Source organism: Odocoileus virginianus, chromosome 12, assembly GCF_023699985.2.
Source record: "Odocoileus virginianus isolate 20LAN1187 ecotype Illinois chromosome 12, Ovbor_1.2, whole genome shotgun sequence".
Classification (NCBI taxonomy): domain Eukaryota; kingdom Metazoa; phylum Chordata; class Mammalia; order Artiodactyla; family Cervidae; genus Odocoileus; species Odocoileus virginianus.
In genome coordinates, this window is record NC_069685.1 from 18,419,907 (window position 1) to 18,442,857 (window position 22,951).

Sequence of the window (22,951 nt, forward strand, 5' to 3'; positions counted from 1 at the left end):
TTGGATGTGCAGAGAGCTTTTTTCCGCCATCTGTAACGGAGTGTTTAATTCTTCTGGATCTTTATTTATTTATTCATAGAGGCACGAGCTTCTCACCCAAGGAAAAGGGAGCAGATACCCCACCGATGTAGTGAAATTCACGGCGCTAGCTAGAGCTGGCAAACCCCAGCCAGGCTTCCCCGCAGCCCTTTTACTTGGCTGCCTCTCTTTATCAGTCAAACCTCATCCCAGCTGAGAGTGAATGGCATGACTGGAAGCTGATCCTTCTGGCTCCGGGCATGATGTGGAGGACAGCTGTATTTAAAAAGAATCTTGAGTTATAGACAGTCACTACAGCAGAGTGACTGCAGTCCATAGTGGTGGACAGTGATTTTGCAAAATCAGAGTCCTAAGAGCGTAGTCTGCATACTGTGTGTCGTGATGAGTTTGTTTATGGTATTTCACTGAAAGCTGCCACATGCATTTGACAGACGCCTCCTGAAAGCTGCAGTGCAAGCTTTTCAATGAGTTTAAGCTTGTCTACATTTCTTAGGAGGTGAAACCATCTTCACTGTAAGGGTAAAATGAAGCCAGGCCTGTGAAAGGGTTTTGAAGGCTTCTCAAAAAAAAAACATAAATGCTGTTATTCTTATTATGATTTCTGGGAAAGCTTGGTTTTGTGCCAATACTTCAATAGGCTTATTCACGTTTGGCTGTAGCTTCCATGCTTGTACCAGGCATGATTGGGGAAATCAGATTTGCAGGGTCAGAAGTTGTTTCATCTGATTTCAAAAACAATTACTGAACATGAATGGCAAAGCTAAAAATCCTACAATTGCTGCTTGGTCTTACATAACTAAAAATATCAAATGCAGACCCAGTGTCTCAACTTTATTTAAAGAAATATTGTGGGACTGTTTTATCCCAAAAGCCAAAGACCTTATATGGGTAGGGATGCAGTTGGAGGCCACAGGCCTGCAGCTTTCCAGGACAATCAGGAAGCTTGGTTGGGTCTGCAGAGCTCCGCTGTCTGGCCTCATGGCTGTGGATGACCTGGAGAAAATTGGTAGGACTCCAGCAGCTACTCAGAGACCAAATCAGTCACTCTCCTCAAACCTCCATTATGATGAAGATTATTCAAATCTCAAGGGCTTTCCCAGTGGTTCAGTGATAAAGGATCCACCTGCAATGCAGGAGATACAAGAGACCCAGTTCTATCCCTGGAATGGGAAGATGCCCTGGAGTAGGAAATGGCAACACACTCCAGTATTCTTGCCTGGAAAACCCCATGGACAAAGGAACCTCATGGGCTACAGTCTATAGGGTTGCAAAGAGTCAGACACAGCTAAAGGGACTTAGCACACTTGCATGTCCCACCTTCCCAAGATCCACCACAGAGAGTGGAGGAAAGCCACAGCAGGAACTGTCAACAGAACTGATCGAACGGGGAGGCAAAGAAAGAACTGTGTGTCGAACCAGATGAAGGGTTCTTCCGCCTCAATGTGCTACTGGACAGAGGATCCAGATTGAGTTTTGGGAAGGAGAGTGTCACAGGAGAGAAGCAACAGGGCCTCTTAAGTTGTTCTCCCTGTGTTTGGAACCCAGGCAGCATTGTGACAAGACTTGGTAAGATGTCTAAGAAAGCCAAGGTCTAAGGGCTCCAGAATACAGAGGTACACTCTTGGAAACGGCTTTGGTTTTGGGCTTGGAGGAGCAGATGCTGCAGAAAAAAAGATAGTTGTTAAAAAAAAAAGAAAAAACCTCATTAGACACATAATTCAACACACACACATGCACACACACACAAGAATGGCAGTTGAGGAGACTAGCTCAGATAGGTACTGCAGGACTTCTCCAGAGAGGACGCACTCCCGAGTATGCCAACATAACCCCACTGCTTTGTATTTCGCCAGGAAACTCTTATTTCAAACCATCTATTAGTCCCGGTTTCATCTCTGCCTGCAAAAGCCACATCTCCCTTACTATTACTGATTGATATTTACTTTCCTGCGTTCTGTTTTTTCTAGGATAATTGTATCATTTCCTTTTTCTGTAAACGTGAATTTTAATTGCTCTTGAGTGCTCTCCTGTGCTCCACACACATCTCAATGTCAAAAGTGGGCTGTGACAAAATAGAATTATTCAGGAAGTGCGTACGTAAGCGTTTACCATTTACCAGGATGGTGCCGGCCCCTTTGTAATGAATGTATATTATAAATATTAGTGTGCTGAGGAAAACAACTTTGGGGAACATCATTATAAAATAAAGGATGAAAAACATACTGGTTTTCGTGGCATTAAATTTTGCCTGTGAGAGACTGTTACAGGTGACAAGTCATAAAAGAGGAGAACGATGACCAGTCTGGATGAGAGATGATGTGGGTCTGAAACCATCAAGACACTGGGACCCAGGGGCTTTAGAACTAGTAGTAGTTTGAAGAGGGTCTTTGGGGACTGATTACAGTGATGAGAAGTGGACAAGAACTAATTTCTTAGGAAAGTAGAGTCACAGAGTTCTAAGATAAAATGACCTTAGAAATCACCCAGCCCCGTGGTGCCTACATTTTAGTGTCTTATCAGAATCACAGGCTTCTGGGCCCCACCTTCAGTTTCTAATTCAGTAGGTCTAGGATGGGATTTGAAAAGTTGTATTTCTAATATGTCAGGTGATTCTAATGTTGCTTTTCTGGGGATTAAACTTGGAGAACCACTGATCTAGTCCAAGTCCCTCATACTTCTTTATTTATTAGTTAACTTTTTCATTAAGATATGATTGACCCATAACATTGTATAAGTTTAAGATATAAGACTTGTTGATTTGATATATTTATATATTGCAATATATATAGTGGTAGCATTAGCTAGCACCTTTATCATGCTAAACATCTTTATCTGATGTTGTTGAGAGCAGTAAGATTTAGTTTCTTAGCAACTTTTATATCACAGTATTGTTGACTATAATCTTTAGAATTTATTTATTTACTAGTTGTACATTTGTACCCTTAAACGACATCTCTTTAATTTCCACCCCACAGCCCTTGGTAGCCACTCTCTGTTTTCACAAGTTTAGTTTTTTTAGATCCCATATATAAGTGATGTGATACACAGTATTTGTCTTTGTCTGACTTATTTCACTTAGCATATGTCTTCCAGATCCCCCATGTTGTTGCCAATGGCAGAATTTCCTGTTTTCTCATGGCTGAATAATATTCCAGATGGGATGTGTATACCACATCTTCTCTATCCACTCATCTGTTGATAGCCTTTTAAGTTGTTTCCTTATCTTGGCTGCTATGAATAATGCTGCAGTGAATATAGATATGCAGACTTCCTTTTGAGATACTAATTTCAATTCCTTTGAATACATATCCAAGGGTGGAATTGCCGGATCATATACTGTAGTTCAATTTTTAATATTTTTTAGGAACCACTATTCTGTTTTCCACATTGGTTTACATCCCTTTACATTCCCACATTGATTTAGATTCCTATAAACAGTGTATAAAAGTTTCTTTCCCTCCATGTCCTCATCATTTATTATCTCTTGTCTTTTTGGTAAAAAACCTTTCTCGTGCTAAGGTGAAGGTGTTCTCTTACATAGTTCTGAGTTTCATTTCCGTGATGATTACTGCTGTTGAATAGCTTTGCATTTGTATACCTCCTTTGGAAAAATATCTATTCAGGTCCTTTTCTAATTTTTAAATTGAATTATTTTCCTTTTTGCTATTGAGTTGTGAGTCCTTTTTTATTTTGGAGAGTACTCACTTATCAGATGTTATAGTTTGCAAATATTTTCTCCCATTCTGTAGATTTTTTTTTTCAATTTATTGATCATCACCTTTACTCTGCAAAAACTCTAGTTTAATGCCCTCACATTTATTTATTTAGGTTTTTGTTGCCTGTGTTTCTGGTAACTTATACAAGAAATCATTGCCTAGACCAATATCAAGGATCTCTTCCCCTATGTTTTCTTTTAGGGGTTTTATGTTTTCAGATCTTAGGTTTAAATCTTGGATCTATTTTAAGTTAATCTTTATGAGTGGTATTAGGTATAAGTTAAGTTTCATATTACTTATTTATTTATTTTTTTGGTGTGTATATATAGTTTTCCCAAATACATTTATTGAAGAAACTGTCCATTCTCTATGGTGTGTTCTTGGCATTCTTGTCAAAAATTAGTTGGCTGTATACATAGGAATATATGTATGGGCTCTTCATTCTGTTTCACTGATCTGTAGGCCTGTTTTTATGACAACACCATACTCTTTTGATTGCTCTGTTTATAATATAGCTTGATATATAATCAAGTATTGAAATGCCTCCAGCTCTGTCTTTATCTTTTAGGATTACTTTGTGGTTCTAAGCAAATTTTAAGATAGTTTTTTTTTTTTTTTTTCTATTTCTCTGAAAAATGTCAGTGGAATTGTGATTGGGATTGCATTGAATCTTTAGATTACTTTGGGTTATGTGGACATTTTCCCAATATGACTTCTTTCAACCTAGAAACACGGGATATCTTTCCATTGGTTTGTCTTCTTCAATTTCTTTCATTAGTCTTGTAGTTTTTAGTGTACAGATCTTTAACCTCCTTGGTTTTATCTACTCCTAGGTGTTTTAATTTTTGATACTCTAGTCAGCAAGATTGCTTTCTAATTTCTCTTTCAGATAATTCATTATTAATATAGAAATGCAACTGATCTCTGTGTGTCAGTATTATATCCAGCAATTTTACTGCAATTCATTTATTAGTTCCAACAACTTTTTACTGGTCTTCGGGGTTTCCTATATATAAGATCATGTTGTCTGTGAACAGAGATTATTTTATTTCTTCATTTTTGACATGGACACCTTTTATTTCTTTTTCTGCCTAATTGCTCTGGCTAGAACTTTCTTTACTATTTTGATTTCATCCTTGCATTCCAGAGATAAATCCCCCTTGATCTTGGTGAATGATCTATTTAATGTGTTGCTGAATTTGGATCGTTAATATTTTGTTGAGAAGTTTCACATCTGTATTCACCAGAAATATTTGTCTGTAATGTTCTTTTCTTCAGTGTCTTTGTACTTAGTTTCAGGGTAATTGTACTCAGTCACTCAGTTGTGCCCATCTCTTTTCAATCCTTTGGACTGTAGCTCTCTAGGATTCTCCGTACATGTAATTCTTCAGGAAGAATGCTGGAATGAGCTGCCATTTTCTCCTCCAAGGGATCTTCCTGACCCAGAGTTCAAACCTGCATCTCTCACACTGCAGACACATTCTTTACCAGTGAACCATCAGGGAAGCCCATCATGGCAATGCTGACTTCATAAAATGAGTTTGGAGGTGTTCCCTCTTCTTCATACTTTCATATATTTTCATGTTATTGATTTGTGTATTTTTGTTTCAGCTTAAAGAACTCCTTTTAGGATTTCTTATAGGGCATGTCTGATGACTACAAAGTCCCTCAGCTTTTCTTGGTCTGGGAAAGCCTTTATCTCTCCTTCATTTCTACATGATAGCTTTTCTGCGTAAAGTATTCGTGGTGGTAGGTTTTGTTTTTTTTCTGAGCATTTTGGATATATAATCCCATTCTCTCCTGGGATCCCAATCCCAATCTCTGTAAGATTTCTGCCGATAAATTTGCTGATAGTCATATCAAGATCCCTTCATATGTGATGATCTTTCTTATCTTGCTGCTTTCCAGATTTTCTTTGTGTCCTTGATTTTTGAGAGCTTCACTATAATTCATCTCAGTAAAGATCTCTTTGGGTTGAATCTGTTTGGGAATCTTTGAACTTCTCGTACCAATATGGCCACATCTCTTCCCACATTTGAAAGTTTTCCTCATTATATTTTTAAATAAATTTTATGCATCTTTCTCCTTCTCTTCTTCTGGGATTCCCAAAATATGGATATTCTTTCTTTAGATCATGTTCCACAGTTCATATAGACTTGCTTCTTTTTTATTTTAATTTCTTTATTCTCCTCTGACTGGATAATACCAAGAGATCTGTCTTGAAGCCCACAGACTCTTCTGAGCCTACATGTTGAAGCTGTCACTTTTTTCATTTCATGTATTTTATTCTCCAGAATTTCTTGATTTTTAAATGATTTCTGTTTGTTGAATTCCTCATTCTCTTCATGTACTATTCCTGAGTTCATTGACGTGTCTGTGTTCTCTCACACATCACTCGGCTTCTTTCAAATCATTATTTTCAGTTTGGTCACAGACCTCCATTTACTTGGGGTCAGTTGCTGGAGTAGTGTTGCATTATTTTGGTGGTGTCATATTTCCTTTATATTTTTGATGGGTTTGTGCTGATGTTTGTGCCTTTGAGGTGAAGTCACCTCTTCTGGCCTTTTCAGACTGGCTTCAGTAGGGAGACCCTTTCACCCGGAGGCAGCGATGAGAGGACTTGCTGGGTGAGATGCAGGGTCTTTGGTTCCTGAGGAGGCACAGTGATTCAGACTCCATGCCACTCCACTGGCTGACCTTGGCCAGAACAGGGGGATCTCTGATGCCCGAGGACAGAGGACAGGCGGCAGATGGGGCTGTTAGTACCTTCAGAGTCTGAGGTTGCTCTCTGCCTGTGGGAGCGGTCTAGTTGAGGAGACCCCTCTTGGTGCCTGGTCTGATGTGCGGACACTCAGGCTGTGTCGGAACTGGGGTCGTAGGGCCAGGCGCACGTGGCACCACGCGCGTGCCAGGCCCTGGAGCTGTGGGCAGGGCACAGGCGTCTAGGGTGTCGACACGTGCACCTAGCCTGTGCAGCTGGTGCTTGGGTTTCTCGGGCTCTCTGCGGTGGCTTGTGATGAGGGGAGGGAACATGGCGGTGACAAGGGCCCTGGGATGACAGGGTGCACTAGTGGCACAGCCTTGGGATGGTAAGCTAAAGCCCCAATCTGCCCCACCCCTCCCCACCATGCGGAATACTCCCAGGAGAGCAGAAGCACAACCCCAGGAGTTGTTTCTTAGAGCTATGTGTTGAGACTCCAGGGAGCCAGTTCCCTGGAGTAGCAAGGGGGGCACAGGGCAGGGGTAGCAAGGCCCTGGCAGTGACGGTTCCGGGCCTCAGCCTGGGATGGGCGGATCAGGGCAGGGGTAGCCTGGTCCCAGTCTTGATGGGTCAGAGCTCTGACCTGAAACCTGATGGGTAGCCCCCCTGGCAAGTGATGGTTCAAGAGCCTCAATCTGGGATAGGCGTGAAGCTCAGGGTACAGGCAGCCTAGTCCCAGCAATGCTAGATCTGAGCCTTAACCCCACTACCTGCCAAGGCAGGGCTCAGGCCAGGAGGGTTGCTTTGGTAATGGTGGAGCAAGGCCTGGGACTGGGGTGGGCAAAGAAGAGTGGCGGCTCTGGTCTCAGACGGGGAGGTGTGCTGTGGTACCAATCTGAGAGTGGGGTGCAGCAACAGCTGGGACCCTTGAGGGCAGGTCTCGCCTCAGCAACAGCTCCAGCCTCTGGGAGTAGATCCAGAGTCCAGAGCCTTGATTCTACAGATTGCTCCCTCAGCTAGGGTCAGCATTGCTGAAGACTGAGAGAGCCGTGTACCAAAAGCGGCTAATACCCACAATGGTGAGGCTTGCTGTGATCCTTCTGATCTCCTCCTCATGTGGTGACCTTCCTCTGAAAGGATTCCTTCCGGTGCCTGGCAGTTCCCTCCAGGGGTGGGACAATGGCAGCAAAATGCTTCCTTTACTTTCCCATGTGGCCATCCTTGGTTTTTGAGCTCGCCATGTTTTTTTGCTACTGCTTTTGTATTGTCTAGAGCTTTGCCTGAGCTGTTTTCTTCCATTTGTAGCTGTTTATTGTTCTTGGTTTTCTTTTTTTGTTTGCTTGGTTTAAGGGGAGAAGATAAGCATTCCTGCCTTCTGTCTTGCTGATGTCATTCCCAGGTCCCTCATTCTATTGATGAAGCAAATGAGGCCCTACCTAGGAGATAATATGTTTTGCTCAATAATATAGTACAAGTTGAGACTGGAAATTATATTCTGATTCTTCTGATTTTGCTGCAGAATTGGATGTACTCTCATAGGTGCAAAAACAACAAACCAATTTTAGACTCAAGATGAAGTGTAGTTTTGAACATCTATTTATACCTTGGTCCTATTGTCTCAAAAGATTTTTAGCCTCCTGGTTCATGAATAAAAGTCTTTATCTGAACACAAACTATTAATGTACCCTTGCTGAGAAGCCATCATAGGAAGTTACAGAGGTGACAAGTAAATTAATTGAGCATGATAGGATTCTAACAAAATAAATATTTCTTGAAAGTGCTCTATGAAATAGGTGGCTTGCAAATAACTTGCATTTTGTTGTTTTTATGCATTGTGAAATCTGTGCATTTTAAATTTCTCTTCTTTATTTCTTTGTAGACATTATAACCAGAACATTACAAATAATACTGGAAGTTGTGCCAGAAGAAGATTGTCATAAATTATGAATTAATGCATTTGAAATCTTGGCGTTAAATCCTTGGCTTTGTTTCTGCCCAAAGGCTGAAACAAAAAAAAAATGGATCTTCACTCCATTTTATGAAAATCCAGAGGATTGCAACTTTGGGGATCGTCTAAAGGAATCGGTTATTTCTATTTAATTTTCCAGTGTTTTCAAAGTGGTTACTAAGAAGTTTAGTTATTGTACCATGTAGTTCTAGAAAGCTGATATGCAGATATACCATAAGTTCATATGATCATTGAGTTCCCTATACCTACTTGTTGAGGTTAGGGAAAAAGACTATAGAATGTACAATTACTATAGTCATCTTTGTCTGTAAGATATCTTATGGCTAAGAACCTTCAAATTGAAGACTGAGATGTTTTCTGCATATAGAGGTTTTGTAAAAACAATTTTTATATACTGTAGATGACTGTACTGTAAAAATTGTTTTCTACTCTTTTGGGTAAAGAAAAATGTGTATCATCGTTATAGACAGTGGAAAGAAATTTATTTTACATAGGCATAGCATTGCTTCCCATAGATACCAACTTAGATATCATTCATGTTTTAAAGGATTATATCCAGAGCATTTTGAACAAGAACAGAGCAGGTATGCCTAATTTTAATGAATCCATTAAAGAAGAGCTTCTAGGGGTTATTGTTTAGGAGGCAAATCCAGGAATTATGTTTAAGCAAAAAAATATCCTTGAGAATATCATGTTAGGATTTTTTTATACATTCATTATCAGGAAGCTCCATGGATACAGGCCATTGTGTTTTCATGGTAGCCTAATTAGCCAGTTAGCCAATTGATCAGGAGAAGATGTAGCACCTTCCTTATAGTAAAGCAATAGTTAGTTTGGTATTAAATTCTCTTAAGCACAGTTATGTATTTCTCTAATAATTTACTCTTTGATAAATGTATCTAAATATGTGCCTTTTAAATCTTCAAATTAACAATATCAACAGAAGACAGAAATCACCAAGATAGAAAATGTCCAAAATATATTGCCCAGATCTATAGTTCTATATACATTGTTAGTGATTCTGAATAATATTTTAATTTCATAGCTGTTTTTACATGGTGATGAATTTTGAGTTTGTACCTTTTCTCTTTGGGCAAAACTGTCCAGATCAATTAGGAAAAGACATATGCAGGAGGCTTGGGTTCAGTCCCTGGGTTGGGAAGATCTCCTGAGGAAGGAAACAGAAACCCACTCCAGTAGTCTTGCCTGGGAAATCCCACACAGAGGAGCCTGGCAGGCTACAGTCCATGGGGTCTCAAAGGGTTGAACGTGAGAGCATGCACTCATGCTAAGGAAGAAAAGTCACTGTTAAATAAGATTTACAACTGATGTTTCTAAAAAATTTTTCCATTTCTGTATTTAGGATTGGTCAGTAATCTCAGTAATCTTTTCACCTTAATTATCATTCAACTTGTGAAAGAGATGACTAATAACAAGTTCACGGAAAGAAACTGCATGCAATGTATATATTCAGACAGGTATTATTATGCTAGGTTTAGAAAATATTGTGGAATTTTCAAATAAGAATAATATAATGAAATTTCTTAACTCTTACTTAAGTCTTGGATTGAATAGTCATGGTCAGAATATTTTTCATTCTTTAATTATTGCCCATTTGAAAAAAAGAATTTTTGGAAAAATTATACTGATTAAAATTAGTAACAGATATCGAGTTCATAGACAGTTGATAATAATTTGAAACAATTACAATCCATTAACTTTCAGTTCATCCATTTCAATTTCAAAATTTAATTAATTAAATTTCAATTTAATGTATATCTGAGATTGAAATTTTTTTGCCCAAACCTAGTGTTTGGGCCTTTAGATGAATTTATAAAAATTCCTTCCTTTTCTCTTACCATGAGTTCTTAAAATTGGATATGAAATTTATACTTCTTATATCCATTTGTCTACATCTCTTCCCACTAAATATTTGCTAAAAGTAAAAACAAATTTCTTGTATACTATTTTTTATAGTCTAGGCCCATATAATCTAAACCAGCAAACTCTTCTGGAATTTTTTTTTTTTCCTAATGGGAAAAAAATAATGGTGAAGCATCCTGGAGAAGTTTGTATACTTCTGGATTATTCCTGAGGTTACTGTACTTATATCAACAGTGACAGATAGGTCTCCTCATTTTATTTTTTGTTTAGTTTTGGTTCTAGTTTCTCTTTTAAAGGACTTCCCTGGTGGCTCAGATGGTAAAGCATCTGCCTATAATGCGGGAGACCCAGGTTCGATCCCTGGGTTGGGAAGATCCTCTGGAGAAGGAAATGGCAACCCACTCCAGTACTCTTGCCTGGAAAATCCCATGGATGGAGGAGCCTGGTAGGCTACTGTCCATGGTGTCACAAAGAGTTGGACACAACTGAGCAACTTCATTTTCTCTTTTTAATATATCATTATACAAATTGACTAGATTGCACATTATTTTCATCATTTTAAAAAATGATTTTATCATTGTTGAGTTGCTAATTGTAATGCCATTTTAATCAGGTGGAAAGTCAGTTAGCAATTTTTTAAAGTGATGATTAATTTGTATTTCTACTTATTCTTAAGATACATCATGACAAGACACAGGCCTTCTGTAATCATTCACTTAATATTCACATTTATTTGGAATGGTTTTATGTCAAGCAGATTCTAGTTTGAAAACTCTCCTACACACTTTTTTGTATATATATATTTTTATACTAAATATTTTTTCTCATATCTTTAGGAAAATTTTTTCTCATATATTTTTTATATATCAAACTTTTGCGTATGATATATTTGTACCAATGTACATTTTCAAATGTTTAGATACATTTTATCAGTTTATTATAACCCAAAAAGTATAAGTAGACTGTATAGTTTACAACAACTAATATAACATTTTCAAATGTTCTGCTTTTTTGGTACATAGATTCTCAAGTGTTTAATTATGAATTAAATAGATCTAGTAATGACTTCCAAAGCTCAAGCAGTCTGATAGATGAAATGGAATGACTCTCCTCACACAATTATGAATATTTCAGTAAAAATTTTTGACCCCCTTTAAAAAATATTGGATTATTTTTCTGAGAATTTTTTCTTCTGTGTAATGAAGAAAACTGACCATTATGAATGGTGTCTTGGTCAGCTAGAAGTAAACTCCCTTCTTGTCTTTCATTAGGAGATTAAAGATTTGTCTTACAAAAGATGGCCAAACATAAACATTAGATGTGTGTACATACACATTTGCATACGTACTTGTATCTATCCCACTTGTGAGGTGCAGAATTAGGGCAGAGTGTTTGCTTACATTAGCAGCTCATGGTGGTTTCTCTAACACTAAGATAATATACGTTGAAGCAAGTTTCTAGATTGTTTTGTGTGTCTGGTACAATTGTTTCCCCACTGCTTTTTGATACATCAACAGATGGTTAACATGAGTATAATTACATAACTCAATAGAATTCTAAGTTGAACTGAATCAGTCTTCAGGAAGCTCATTACCTCTAGTATTTGAGATGTATGTAATGCCAACTTAGAAAGGGCATACCTTTGACCTGTAGCTGATTTCTTATAGTCAAGGAATAGGTTATGAAGAGCTAGAAACTGGTAGAGGGTAGCAGGAAATGAAAGGTAGTGTGTGATTGGAGGTAGCAATATTCTGGTCTGACATTATGCAATATAGTCAGAGAAGTTTGTAAAAATTAACTGCTGTACACAGATATCCCTAAAAGCTAATGAAATGTAAGGTTCAGTGCTTGGCACTTAGACATGCCTTTGTTTGGGTCCTGTATCCCATTTTGCATTAGGAATTTTGTGTTACTTTTCTTGAAGAAGATTGGCAAAATTATATATATACTTTTGGCCTTACAAAATCTGCATCTGTCCCTGTGAGAACGAACGAAGGACTCTCATTACTTTTTCTACTAGAAATAAGCATGGGGTATTTGTTGGATATATTTTTAAGGAATATAGTTGTGAGTTAATTTAATTATCTCTCTGTAACTATAGAGTGGCTTTCTCCTAATATGTATTATATGTAATATATAAGGAGAGAGTTGCACTTTGGACATATTTTATGTTTCACTTCTGAATGATAGGAAAACAATGAATGAAATTTTAATTGTAGCTCTTTTTCTTAGTTTGGAAAGAAATATGGAGATATTTGAGATTTGAATGCAGATGAGTCAAGAAATTTTATTCTGGGTAAACCCTGCTTCATTTCACCCTGTGTGATATGCTGCATGTTGGCATTGATCATGTCTACAGAGCTACATTTCCTGACTTTCCTAACCATTCAAAGTCAGGAACCAAAGCATGTCATTGTGTAACTGAAGAGAAGCTCACGGTGGATGTAAGTTAGAGTAGATAATGAGTCATTTTGACAGCTTCTGCTTGCATTATTTATATATAGGTAAAAGAAGTATTAGGGCTTCCCTGGTAGCTCAGTGATAAAGAATCTATCTGCGATGCAGGAGATGTGGGTTTGATCCCTGGGTCAGGAAAATCCCCTGGAGGAGGGCCTGGCAACCCACTCCAGTATTCTTGCTGGGAAAATCCCATGGACAGAGTTTATTACCTATAAATGTATTTTAGGTTAATTTTCTGATAAACTATTTTTAATTTATCTTGATATATATAATACCTAAAAATGTAACCTCTAGGTATTATTAGTACTGTACTTAAGAAGATATTTTAATAATCAATTTTGGGAGATAATCCTTTCTTCTTTTTGTTGCATTTACAAATTAGTCGGCATCTAAAAATAAATACTTGGTCTATTTTTAGATCTGATACAAATTCACAAAGGTGTTCATCATGGTCTCACCAAAAGTTCATCAATTTTCCATATGTTGTGAGATACTGTCATCTCATCAGGATAAGTGATATTTTTGAACCATTTCTCTGTTCCTTTTAGTTAATCAGTGATTCTCTTTATTTTTCATTTTTTTGACAAGTTATTTTCAAAATAAGAGTGAGCCTTAATTTAATTTTATACAATTACTTGATATTTTTAACATGAAACTACCACTTCAGTTAGCTGTGGGTACTTAGGAGGCCTTGCCACCTTCTCTTTGTTACCATTGGCTTTAAAATATCGGTGGAGGATGGTTATAGTCTCCAAATAGTTATCTGTTACCTGTGTGTGTTTTGGCTACTTGGACCAAGGGTACATTTATAGTATCAATAACTGCCTTAACAGTTTTATAGATAACAATCTCTCAAGAAAGAGAAACTGTGGAACATTAGATATCTGGGAGCCATACAGATGGATGCACTGGTTTGAAAGTGAGCATACGTTTTTCCCTCAACAGATACACTACTGATTTTATTTTTAAAAGTATGACTTTCAAGTGAATTAATTTTTTGGTTAGAAGATTTGCTTCCTGAGTCTTTGTTACCTCTTGTTGAAGCCTCCAAAGGGCATGTTGAAAGCTAGAGAGAGAGAAAAAAAAGACCAATGCACAGGTATCTCATTTGCAGGAGTGACTGTATTTGAGTTGTGCAACAGGGTATTTTGCACAGCATTTTGTGGGAAAACAGTCTAGGCCTTTGGATGTTCCAGCTGTATAGCTGGCTGGGTTTGAGAGGCCTGACTGAAATGAGGATTGTGAAGTTAGACTCAGCTTATTTCTACTGATTAGCATTCTTCTGTGCATACTTGGAAATACATTCACAGTGCACTAGAAGGCGATGCAGTTTGGTTCCCTGGTTTGAGTTTGAACTGTCTTATTTTAAAGCATTTATGAATTATTTTTTCCCTTACATTTCTCCTTCATTCCAAATCTTAACTCACTGACTAATGGACTATAAAGTAAAAATGCTTTGGAAGAGTAAAACACAGATTGTTTCAAATGAATGTATGCTTATAATAGAATAGAAATTATCTACATTAAACTACTGTGCATGTCAATTACTTCAAACACTACCACATAGCACTTTTAAATTACTCTGGAAGCAAAAAAGAAATATATATATAACACATATATGGTTTTCACACAAACCACAAGAACCATTCAAAGATTTCAAGTGGTCTAGAATTATTTCTTTTCTTTTTTGTTTTAGAAGTCTGGGATTATTTTGATCCTCTTTTTGGAGAAATTTTTTGTCTGATGGTTTTCCCTTGTGAATGTTATTACTACTGTTAGAAATCTAGAACTAAACTATTGATGCTTCAATCTTGAAAACAGGGTTCATCTTTTCCAATATCCATGTTCTAAGAATGGCATATCACTCAACTCTTGCTTATTGTGAACACAGTCATTTGCCCCAAATTTTTTATCTTTTTGTATATGGATTATAGCACTATAGTCATGAATTTTCAGTGGTACCTCTCAGTATTTGGGGAACTTTGCAAACATAAGCATTGGATGTGTTAAAAAAACAAAACATCACTTATTACCATGTAATGCAGTGTCTTCTCTTAGGGTGGACAAACGTGCAGAATTGTTTCACTGATGCTGCATGTTGATTACCTGCAGTTTTATAATAAGTAAAAGTCACAAAGAGGGAAAACAAAGGACTTCTTGTACTGGATGCTTTGAGAACTTAATTTTTCCTAGTTTTCTATCAAAATTTTGATGCTGGGTTTTGTTGTGCTTGGTTTTTAGATTTCATAGGGTATATTAGATGGTAGCAATGCACTGGTAGAGATGGTTTTCACTTACTGACTCCAAATTCATTTCACTTTGAATCTTTCATGTTGTCTTCTGTATGTATAACTGTATCGACCCTATAAAAAATGGGTTTAGTGAGTTTTGTGTTCAGATTTGACCTGGTAACAGTAATTTGTTTTTCAACTATCAAGGGGCAGAAAATATCCATGTGTATTAGTATGTTCATTAACATATTATTAGGTACTATATGTGAATGTATTTAAATGCCTTTCATAATCTCTGGCAAGAATCTGTAATTTGCACCAAGGGAACCAATTTAGCCCAATGGGAAAATAGTTCGGTTACCCTGGAGGGCTGTGTCAGCAGCTGTCTCTTTGATCTGTGCTTAGATTGTAATGAATAGACCAGGCAGCCAGCCTTATCCATTAACTTGGGTCTGGAATGCATTCCCCATGACCTTGGACTGTTTCTGATTGGAAGAGGGAGGGGAGTTGGGTTTGGCCTGATGCTCTCAAGTAGAGGAACAAGAAGTCCAGGGAGGGAGAAAGCCTCACCGTTCCAAATGCTCCTCATCTGTGGCGGTGTTTCTTCCTCTGAGCATTGTGATTGTGAGCCTTGGCAAATGCGATTGTGTGTATTTTATACAAATCTTACACAATATCCATTGATAAATTCTTAAGGAGCAAAATTCCTTTTCTGCATCTGTATTCCAAGATAATAGAAGTACTAAGATATTTATGAAAATACAAATGACTCAAAGGGACTTTCGTTTGTGGATTGTGCAGTGCTTCTTAGGATTCTCTGGCACTGATACCTATACCAGCATGTGATATGTGAAATAAAATGGATTTTTCTACAGCTTAATGATTGCCCTCTGGGGAGAGTTCTGGTATAGCAATCACACTACCAGATGGTGTTTATGGGCTATTTGTGTAAGTGGTAAGATACTATAAAATAAGTGTACTTTCCCCTGGTGGAAACTCTTGATGCATGTGTTTTCTTGTGGAATAAATTTTGGTGCAATATGATGTCACTCAGTGTTGCATTGCATTTATTTCAGTTGTATTTATGTACACGTATACCTGTCATGCTTCTGGTTCAAACTTTGTATACCTATTTTTGTATATATTTTTAGTAAAAAATACTTTAAATGGAAATTAAATAAACATTTGATAGTTTAATAAAATTTATGCTGTGTTTTTATTTAGCATATATTTTTTTAGTGTACATTCCATTAAATTGAAGATTTTGGTTTTAATGATTGGATTTATCACTAGTTATATAAATTTGTTGGAGTGTCTCACTTCAAAATAATTTCCTATACTAAACCCTGAAAGTGGTGGTGAATTCAGCAAACACTGTAGACATTCTTCCTCATGGCCTACATTCGTCTGTCCTCTGCCCTGAACTATCTAGCAACTTCTCTTCCATTTTTGCCTGTCCTAGTTCAGTCTTATTTCTTGCATCTTAACAAAAGTCATATATCCTGTCTATCTCTAATTCAGCCTCACATGTTTTCCCAGGATGTTCTTTCTAAAACACAGCAATGGTAAAAATCCTCGATAGTTTCACATTTATTCATTTTTTTTTTCCTGGGTGGGTAAAACCCATACTTCTGTATACCATACACAGTACTTTCATAATTTGCCACATTTCTTTCTCCAGCTACAAACGGCCACCTCCATATTCTCTGCCACAATATTAAATGCCTTCTTAGTAGTCTAACAAAGAAAAAGATGCCATTATTCCATCTGACATAGTTGAAACAATGTAGGGATTCTACAGATACCTACAGGAATTATATTATCCTCCCCCATTGATGTCTCCTATGCCCAACATAGCATACTTCTACCCAACATTCAAGTTTGAGTTCAAAAGTCACTAATTCCGGAAACGTTTTCCAAGTTGGGTTAGGATCTGACTGCTGACCATGTTCATCTTCTGCAGGACACTTCTTTAGTGGAACTCATAGTACAGCTTTGAAATTGATTTTGCCTAATTCCTTTCTCTGCCTGCATTTGCAACATCTAGTTATCTTTTACTCAACTGAAGTATAATAGGTGCTCAATGTTTTATTTGATTTTTATTTATTTTTATGTCTGTGCTGGGTCTTCATTGCTGTGTGCAGGCTTTCTCTAGTTGTGGCAAAGGGGGCTACTCTCTAGTTGCAGTGAGGGGGGATACTGTTAGTGGCAGTGTGCAGGCTACTCATTGCAGTGGCTTCTCTTTGCTGCAGCACATGGGCTCTGGGGCTTGCAGGCTTCAGTAGTTGTCCCTCATGGGTTCCAGGGCATGGACTCAGTACTTGTGATGCACTGGCCTAGTTGCTTCTTGGCATGTGCAGTCTTCCTGTACCAGGGATCAAACCCATGTCCCCTGTATTGGCAGGTACTTTCTTTACCACTGGACCACCAGGGAAATCTTCAGTGTTTTAGATTCATAAATTCAATAAATGAACAGTATTGGTTATTCATTAGGTTTCAAGGTAAGTTTTTTTTTTTGGAAGCAGTTTGTATTACCTTTAAGCAATCTCTTCAATTCTGTGGAATTCCATGAAATGTCTTACCTTCAGAATATAAGAAAAGTGAAGTGTTTCAGTCTTTCTTTTCTCCTCTTCTTTCTTTCTACCCCCTCCTGCATCGCTAGTTCATGTTGGTAAGTGGGCCTTAAATAGACAAAATGGCAAATGACCTACTGTGAACTCATCCCATGAAAAGATATTTGGGTTCCTATGGTCTTGATAAGGTATCTTTTTCATAACAGTATCATGAAAACAAATAACAGTCTGAAATAGCAGAATAAAATCTATATCTTTGATGATTCAGCTTCTCTTTGAAGTAGACACAGGAGATTAAGTAGCACTTTTTCCTAATGATATATTTTGGGAGAACAATAAGAAAGGAAACTATTAATAACTTTTGCACCTGTTAAATTTAAACACTTGAAGAGAAATACACACCATGTGATATATATTTATACTTATTTTATATACTTATCTTAAAGTTAATGAATATGAATAGAAATGTATTTATTGAAAATGTGTTAAAAAATTAGATAATACATAATTAGGCTTTTAAACCTCCTGGTTTAGGTTCACAATGACTTTCCAGCTGAACTACATCTAATAATTTTCTAATGTGAATTTTAGGCTGATTCTAATTCATACAAATTTGAGATGATGTATATGACCAACCTAGACAGCATATTAAAAAGCAGAGACATTACTTTGTCAACAAAGGTCGTCTAGTCAAGGCTACGGTTTTTCCAGTGGTCATGTATGGATGTGAGAGTTGGATTGTAAAGAAAGCTGAGTGCTGAAGAATTGATGCTTTTGAACTGTGGCGTTGGAGAAGACTCTTGAGAGTCCCTTGGACTGCAAGAAGATCCAACCAGTCCATCCTAAAGGAGATCAGTCCTGCAGTCCTGGGTATTCATTGGAAGGACTGATGTTGAAGCTGAAACTCCAATACTTTGGCCACCTGATGCAAAGAGCTGACTCATTTGGAAAGACCCTGATGCTGGGAGGGACTGGGGACAGGAGGAGAAGGGGACAACAGAGGATGAGACGATTGGATGGCAACACCGACTCAATGGACATGGGTTTGGGTGAACTCCAGGAGTTTGTGATGGACAGGGAGGCCTGGCGTGCTGTGGTTCATGGGGTCGCAAAGAGTCGGACACGACTGAGGGAGTGAACTGAACTGAACTGATCCTGGGATGGGTAGGCATGTCCTAGATAACTGTACTGTTGCTTTTGCCTCCACATGCCCTAAGAATTACATTTTTAGACTTTGTAGAAATCTGACTTTGAAGGTTGGGTCCTCATAGCCACTATATTGTTTTTATAGTCTTAAGTTTAAGAACACCTGGTCACCAGCAGACATTAACTAAAAACTATGATCTTAAAATGTTTGATGTTTGAAAGAATTTAGAAATAAAAATATAATTAGGATTCAATACCTTTAAAATTTTTAGCTTTGAAGATTTATTAATCTCTTAAAGACATGAAAGAGAATTTCAAAGGTGTTAATTCAGGTTAAATTACTATAAAAATTGAAATACCCTCTAGCTGTAATAAAGTAAATTGCTGAGTATAAATGAGTATAACCCTAAGAAACATATGAGCAAGCCAATTATTTTCCTCTCATTCCAATTTTTGTTAAAAATAAGAGACTAATCTTACTTTTCTCATAGTAATTAACATTGTAAATATACAGTATGTCATTACTATCATTATGTACTCCATTTCCTAAAATCTCAATACACCATAAAAGTTTCTTTAATGTTCTGGATTCTATCTTAAACTTATGTTTATTTCTCACTCCTGCATTGTCATTTTCCTTTCAAATTTGTTACTCAAGGCATTAAAATCAAAGTTTAATTATTCATTTACTGATTTGACAAAAAATTCAATAAGCACCTACACCATGCCATGCAGTATAATGATGCTAGAGATACAGTGCTTAAGAGTTAGTGTTGTCTATGATTCAAAAAGCTGAGGACATAGATATTTTCCCCTTAATCACTCACATGTCTTGTTAAGAATTAGGGTAAATCTCAGATGCTAGAATGCAGTATACTCCAATATGATCTGGTCTAGGAGGTTGAGGAAAGCTTTCTAATGATATGATATGAATTGATATTGAAGGATGGGTGCTCATTAACAAGGTAAAGTGGAAGTGGGATGAGGAGGGTTATAGCAAAGTAGACTGTGTGATAGAGGCCCTGAGCCCAAAAAAAGCAACATTTGTTAAAGGAAATAGATGCAAGATCAGTGTTCCTAGAGCACAACACAAATTCATAATGTACTTTGGGAGAAGAGTAGTTGCAGAGGACTTATTAGGCAATGTGCAAAGTTGTGGTCTTTACCCAGTGTGATGGAGATGGTAGAGACAAATGAAATTCACATGTGACGTGAACGTTGAACCTTATCAAAATTTGCAATTTTACCGTTTTGCAAAACTTCTAAATATAATTATTTCAGTAGTAAAAGAGTTGTTTTTAACCACTTTTTTATTATTCTTATATTTTATCTAATTAGTTCACACTGCCAGAAGTATTTGTAAAGTACAATAGGCTCAACATATAATATTGAAAGAGAAAGTAACTACAGGAATGTGTAATCAACAAATGAGATAAATTTATTTTCCCAGGAATTTTATTGTTGGCTCTTCTTAGCATGTTTCCCCCTCTCTCTTCCAAGTCAGATCACATTTGATCTACAATGTTGAACCTCATCAACTATCGTCTCTAAGAAAATTGTAATTTTTTTTTGAGAGATAGTCTCTCTGGTGCTATGAATTTACATCTCTTCTTCTCAACTTCTAAATTTATTTTTTGTCCAAATGAAAACATTAAACAAAAGTCTACCTTGAATGACCTACTATAACAGAATCATTGTCTCACAGGTAAAAGTTCATTCATTTGCCTCTAATGGGTTAATATGAGAAATGTCAGTATGATAAATATTTGAAATTTTTCTGGTTCTGTAGAAATATGGAGGAGAATGTTTAGTAGTTTTTTTTTTTTTTCCACTCTTCATAATCTACAATTGATGAAAAGTGACTCTTCTAACAAGAGAAGAAGAATTTTATTTAAGCAATTGGGAAATAAAGTGACAAAAAGTATTTGAGATTACTTAAAGAACAGATCCATGGAAAATATGGAGTTTTCTGATACCGTTTTTTCCCCAGCTTTGTTGAGATACAATTGACAAATATTGTGTAAGTTTAGTACAATGTGATGATTTGCTATATATTATGAAATGATTACATTAAGGTTAGTTAACACATCCTTCATCTCAAACAGTAACCGCTTTTTTCTGTGATAACAACATTTGGGATCTATTCTCTTAACAAATTTCAAGTGTACAGTACAGTATTCTTAACTACAGTCACAATGTTGTATATTACATGTGCAGAATGTATTCATTTTATAACAGCAAATATGTAGCTTTTGGCCATCTCCCCATTACCACCACCCTTCAGTCCTTGGTAGACATCAACCTGCTTTCTATGAATTTGACTTTTTAAATTCTACATATCATTGAGATCAGAAAGTATTCGTCTAAGAGTTTTTGGTGGAGTATTTGAGTTTACTAAATATATAATCATGTCATCGACAAACAAAAACAATTTTACTTCTTCCCTTCTGATTTGGACTCCTTTTATTTCTCTTTCTTGCCTAATTGCTCTGGCTAGGACTTTTAGTACTATGTTGAATGGAAGTGGTGAGAGTAGGCACTCTTGTTCCTTATTTTAGAGCAAAAGCATTCAACCTTTCACCATTAAATATGATGTTAGCTGTTTGGCTTGCCGTGCATGTGTATGTTGAGGTATATTCCTTCTATACCCAATCTATCGAGAGTTTTTATCATTAAACGGTATTCTGTTTTGTCAAATGCCTTTTCCTCATCTATTGAGAAAATCACGTGATTTTAATCTTTCCTTCTATTAATGTGATGAATCCTATTTATTGATTTGCATATATTATACCATCTTTATAATCCTTGAAATAAATCCCACTTGGTCATTATGTACAATCCTTTTAATGTTGAATTTCATTTGCTAGTATTCACAATAATCGAATGTGTGTTCATCAGGCTGTGCCCCCCCCCCCCCCAGCTGGATGGTGCCTCTGGCTGGACTCTGTGTTCAATCCTGGCTGCAGTCTGTAATCACACAGTCTGCTGGCTGAAATTCACTCTTAGTCTGTCTCTGGCTGGGATCCCTGGCAGGAGCAGGGCCTCCAGCTGTACCCTGCAGTTGGGTGGTGCTGGGGTCTGTGATCTCCAGGGGTGGCTGTCCAAGTTTCCTGGGCATATGGAGCCTAGAAGAGGAAGATGGCTGTGTTCAGCCTTCAGCTGGCAGTGTGGGCTCAACATGGGAATGCCTCGGGTCATGCTTTGGGCTCCCGTGCCATGCCATGGGACTGGAAGTTATGTTCTGTGGTTGGGTGGGGCAGCCAGCTTGGCTCTCTGCCTCAGCTGGGCTCCAGGGTGAGCATCACAGCTGCTCAAGGTCTCTGGCTGGGCTTGCTGATCAGGCAGGGCTGGAGGCTATGTCTAGCAGCTGAGTGGAGCCACAGACTTGCTTCACTGTCTAGACATGTGTACAGAATGGGCTCTGCCACTGGGACAGCCTACTGGCTGTGGACTGAAACAGAGCAAAACTCCCCACTAAGCTCTCTGGCCAGACAGGGCCACCGACTTGGGTCTATAGATGGACAGAGCCGCTGGCTGGAATCTAAGATCAGGCGTCACTACCAGCAGAAAGTTGTCTAAGATCTAGAAGCTCCTCCACCCTACTTCTAGCTGTTCCCCAGGTAAATCCCATGAGGTGATACCTTAGAGGATTTCCTGGGAAGCTTTCTGCAAGCTGGAGAAGCTGGGTATCTGCCTTGGGCCCTCCTTTTTGCCCTGGAGAAATTATAGGCCAAGGCCGTGGGGGAGGGGACCTCGGGTGTGGCAGCATGCTGGCCTGGGGCAGGGGAGATATGGCCAAAAGGAAACAAGTGTCCTTACCCTTTTAATGTCTTTTTCCTTGACTTTTGTGGTGGTGTGTTCTTCAGCTTCATCCCCATGTTCTGGGATCTTCACGAAGGCATCTTATCTGTGTGCAGTGCTAGTCACTCTTTCTATGAGGGAACTGAAGTCAGAAACCATCCATTTTTCCATTTTGCTCAGATGCAGTTTTTCCATACCCAAGTCTCCCTAATCTGAAGTCCCATTACCAGATGTTTCTCTGTATTTATAGTGATATATTGATTTCCTTAAAAGAATAATTTGATATCATCCAGGTGTGGCTAATGATAAGAAAAGGTTAATGTGGAAAGTCTATGATTATTAGTAAAGCGCTTTCTCAAATCACAGCTCTCAGATTCCAGTGAGAGAATATTGAATCAAAGGACTGAAAGGGCAGAAGAAATTGAACAATG

At 37.7% G+C, this 22,951-nt stretch overlaps 1 protein-coding gene and 1 non-coding gene across 2 annotated transcripts in view; both read left to right on the top strand.

The window, feature by feature from the left end:
• The window catches only part of SLC7A11 (solute carrier family 7 member 11), an 85,671-nt gene extending 69,469 nt beyond the window's left edge, over window positions 1-16,202 (top strand). Inside the window, exon 12 of the mRNA XM_020888205.2 lies at window positions 8,336-16,202. Within this exon, the coding sequence (XP_020743864.2) occupies window positions 8,336-8,403 (68 nt within the window). The 3' untranslated portion in view covers window positions 8,404-16,202. The remainder of the gene's footprint in view (window positions 1-8,335) is intronic.
• Window positions 10,610-10,681, top strand: TRNAY-AUA (transfer RNA tyrosine (anticodon AUA)). The gene has a single exon. It is a non-coding gene; the product is annotated as a tRNA-Tyr (tRNA).
• Window positions 16,203-22,951: the final 6,749 nt, after the last annotated feature.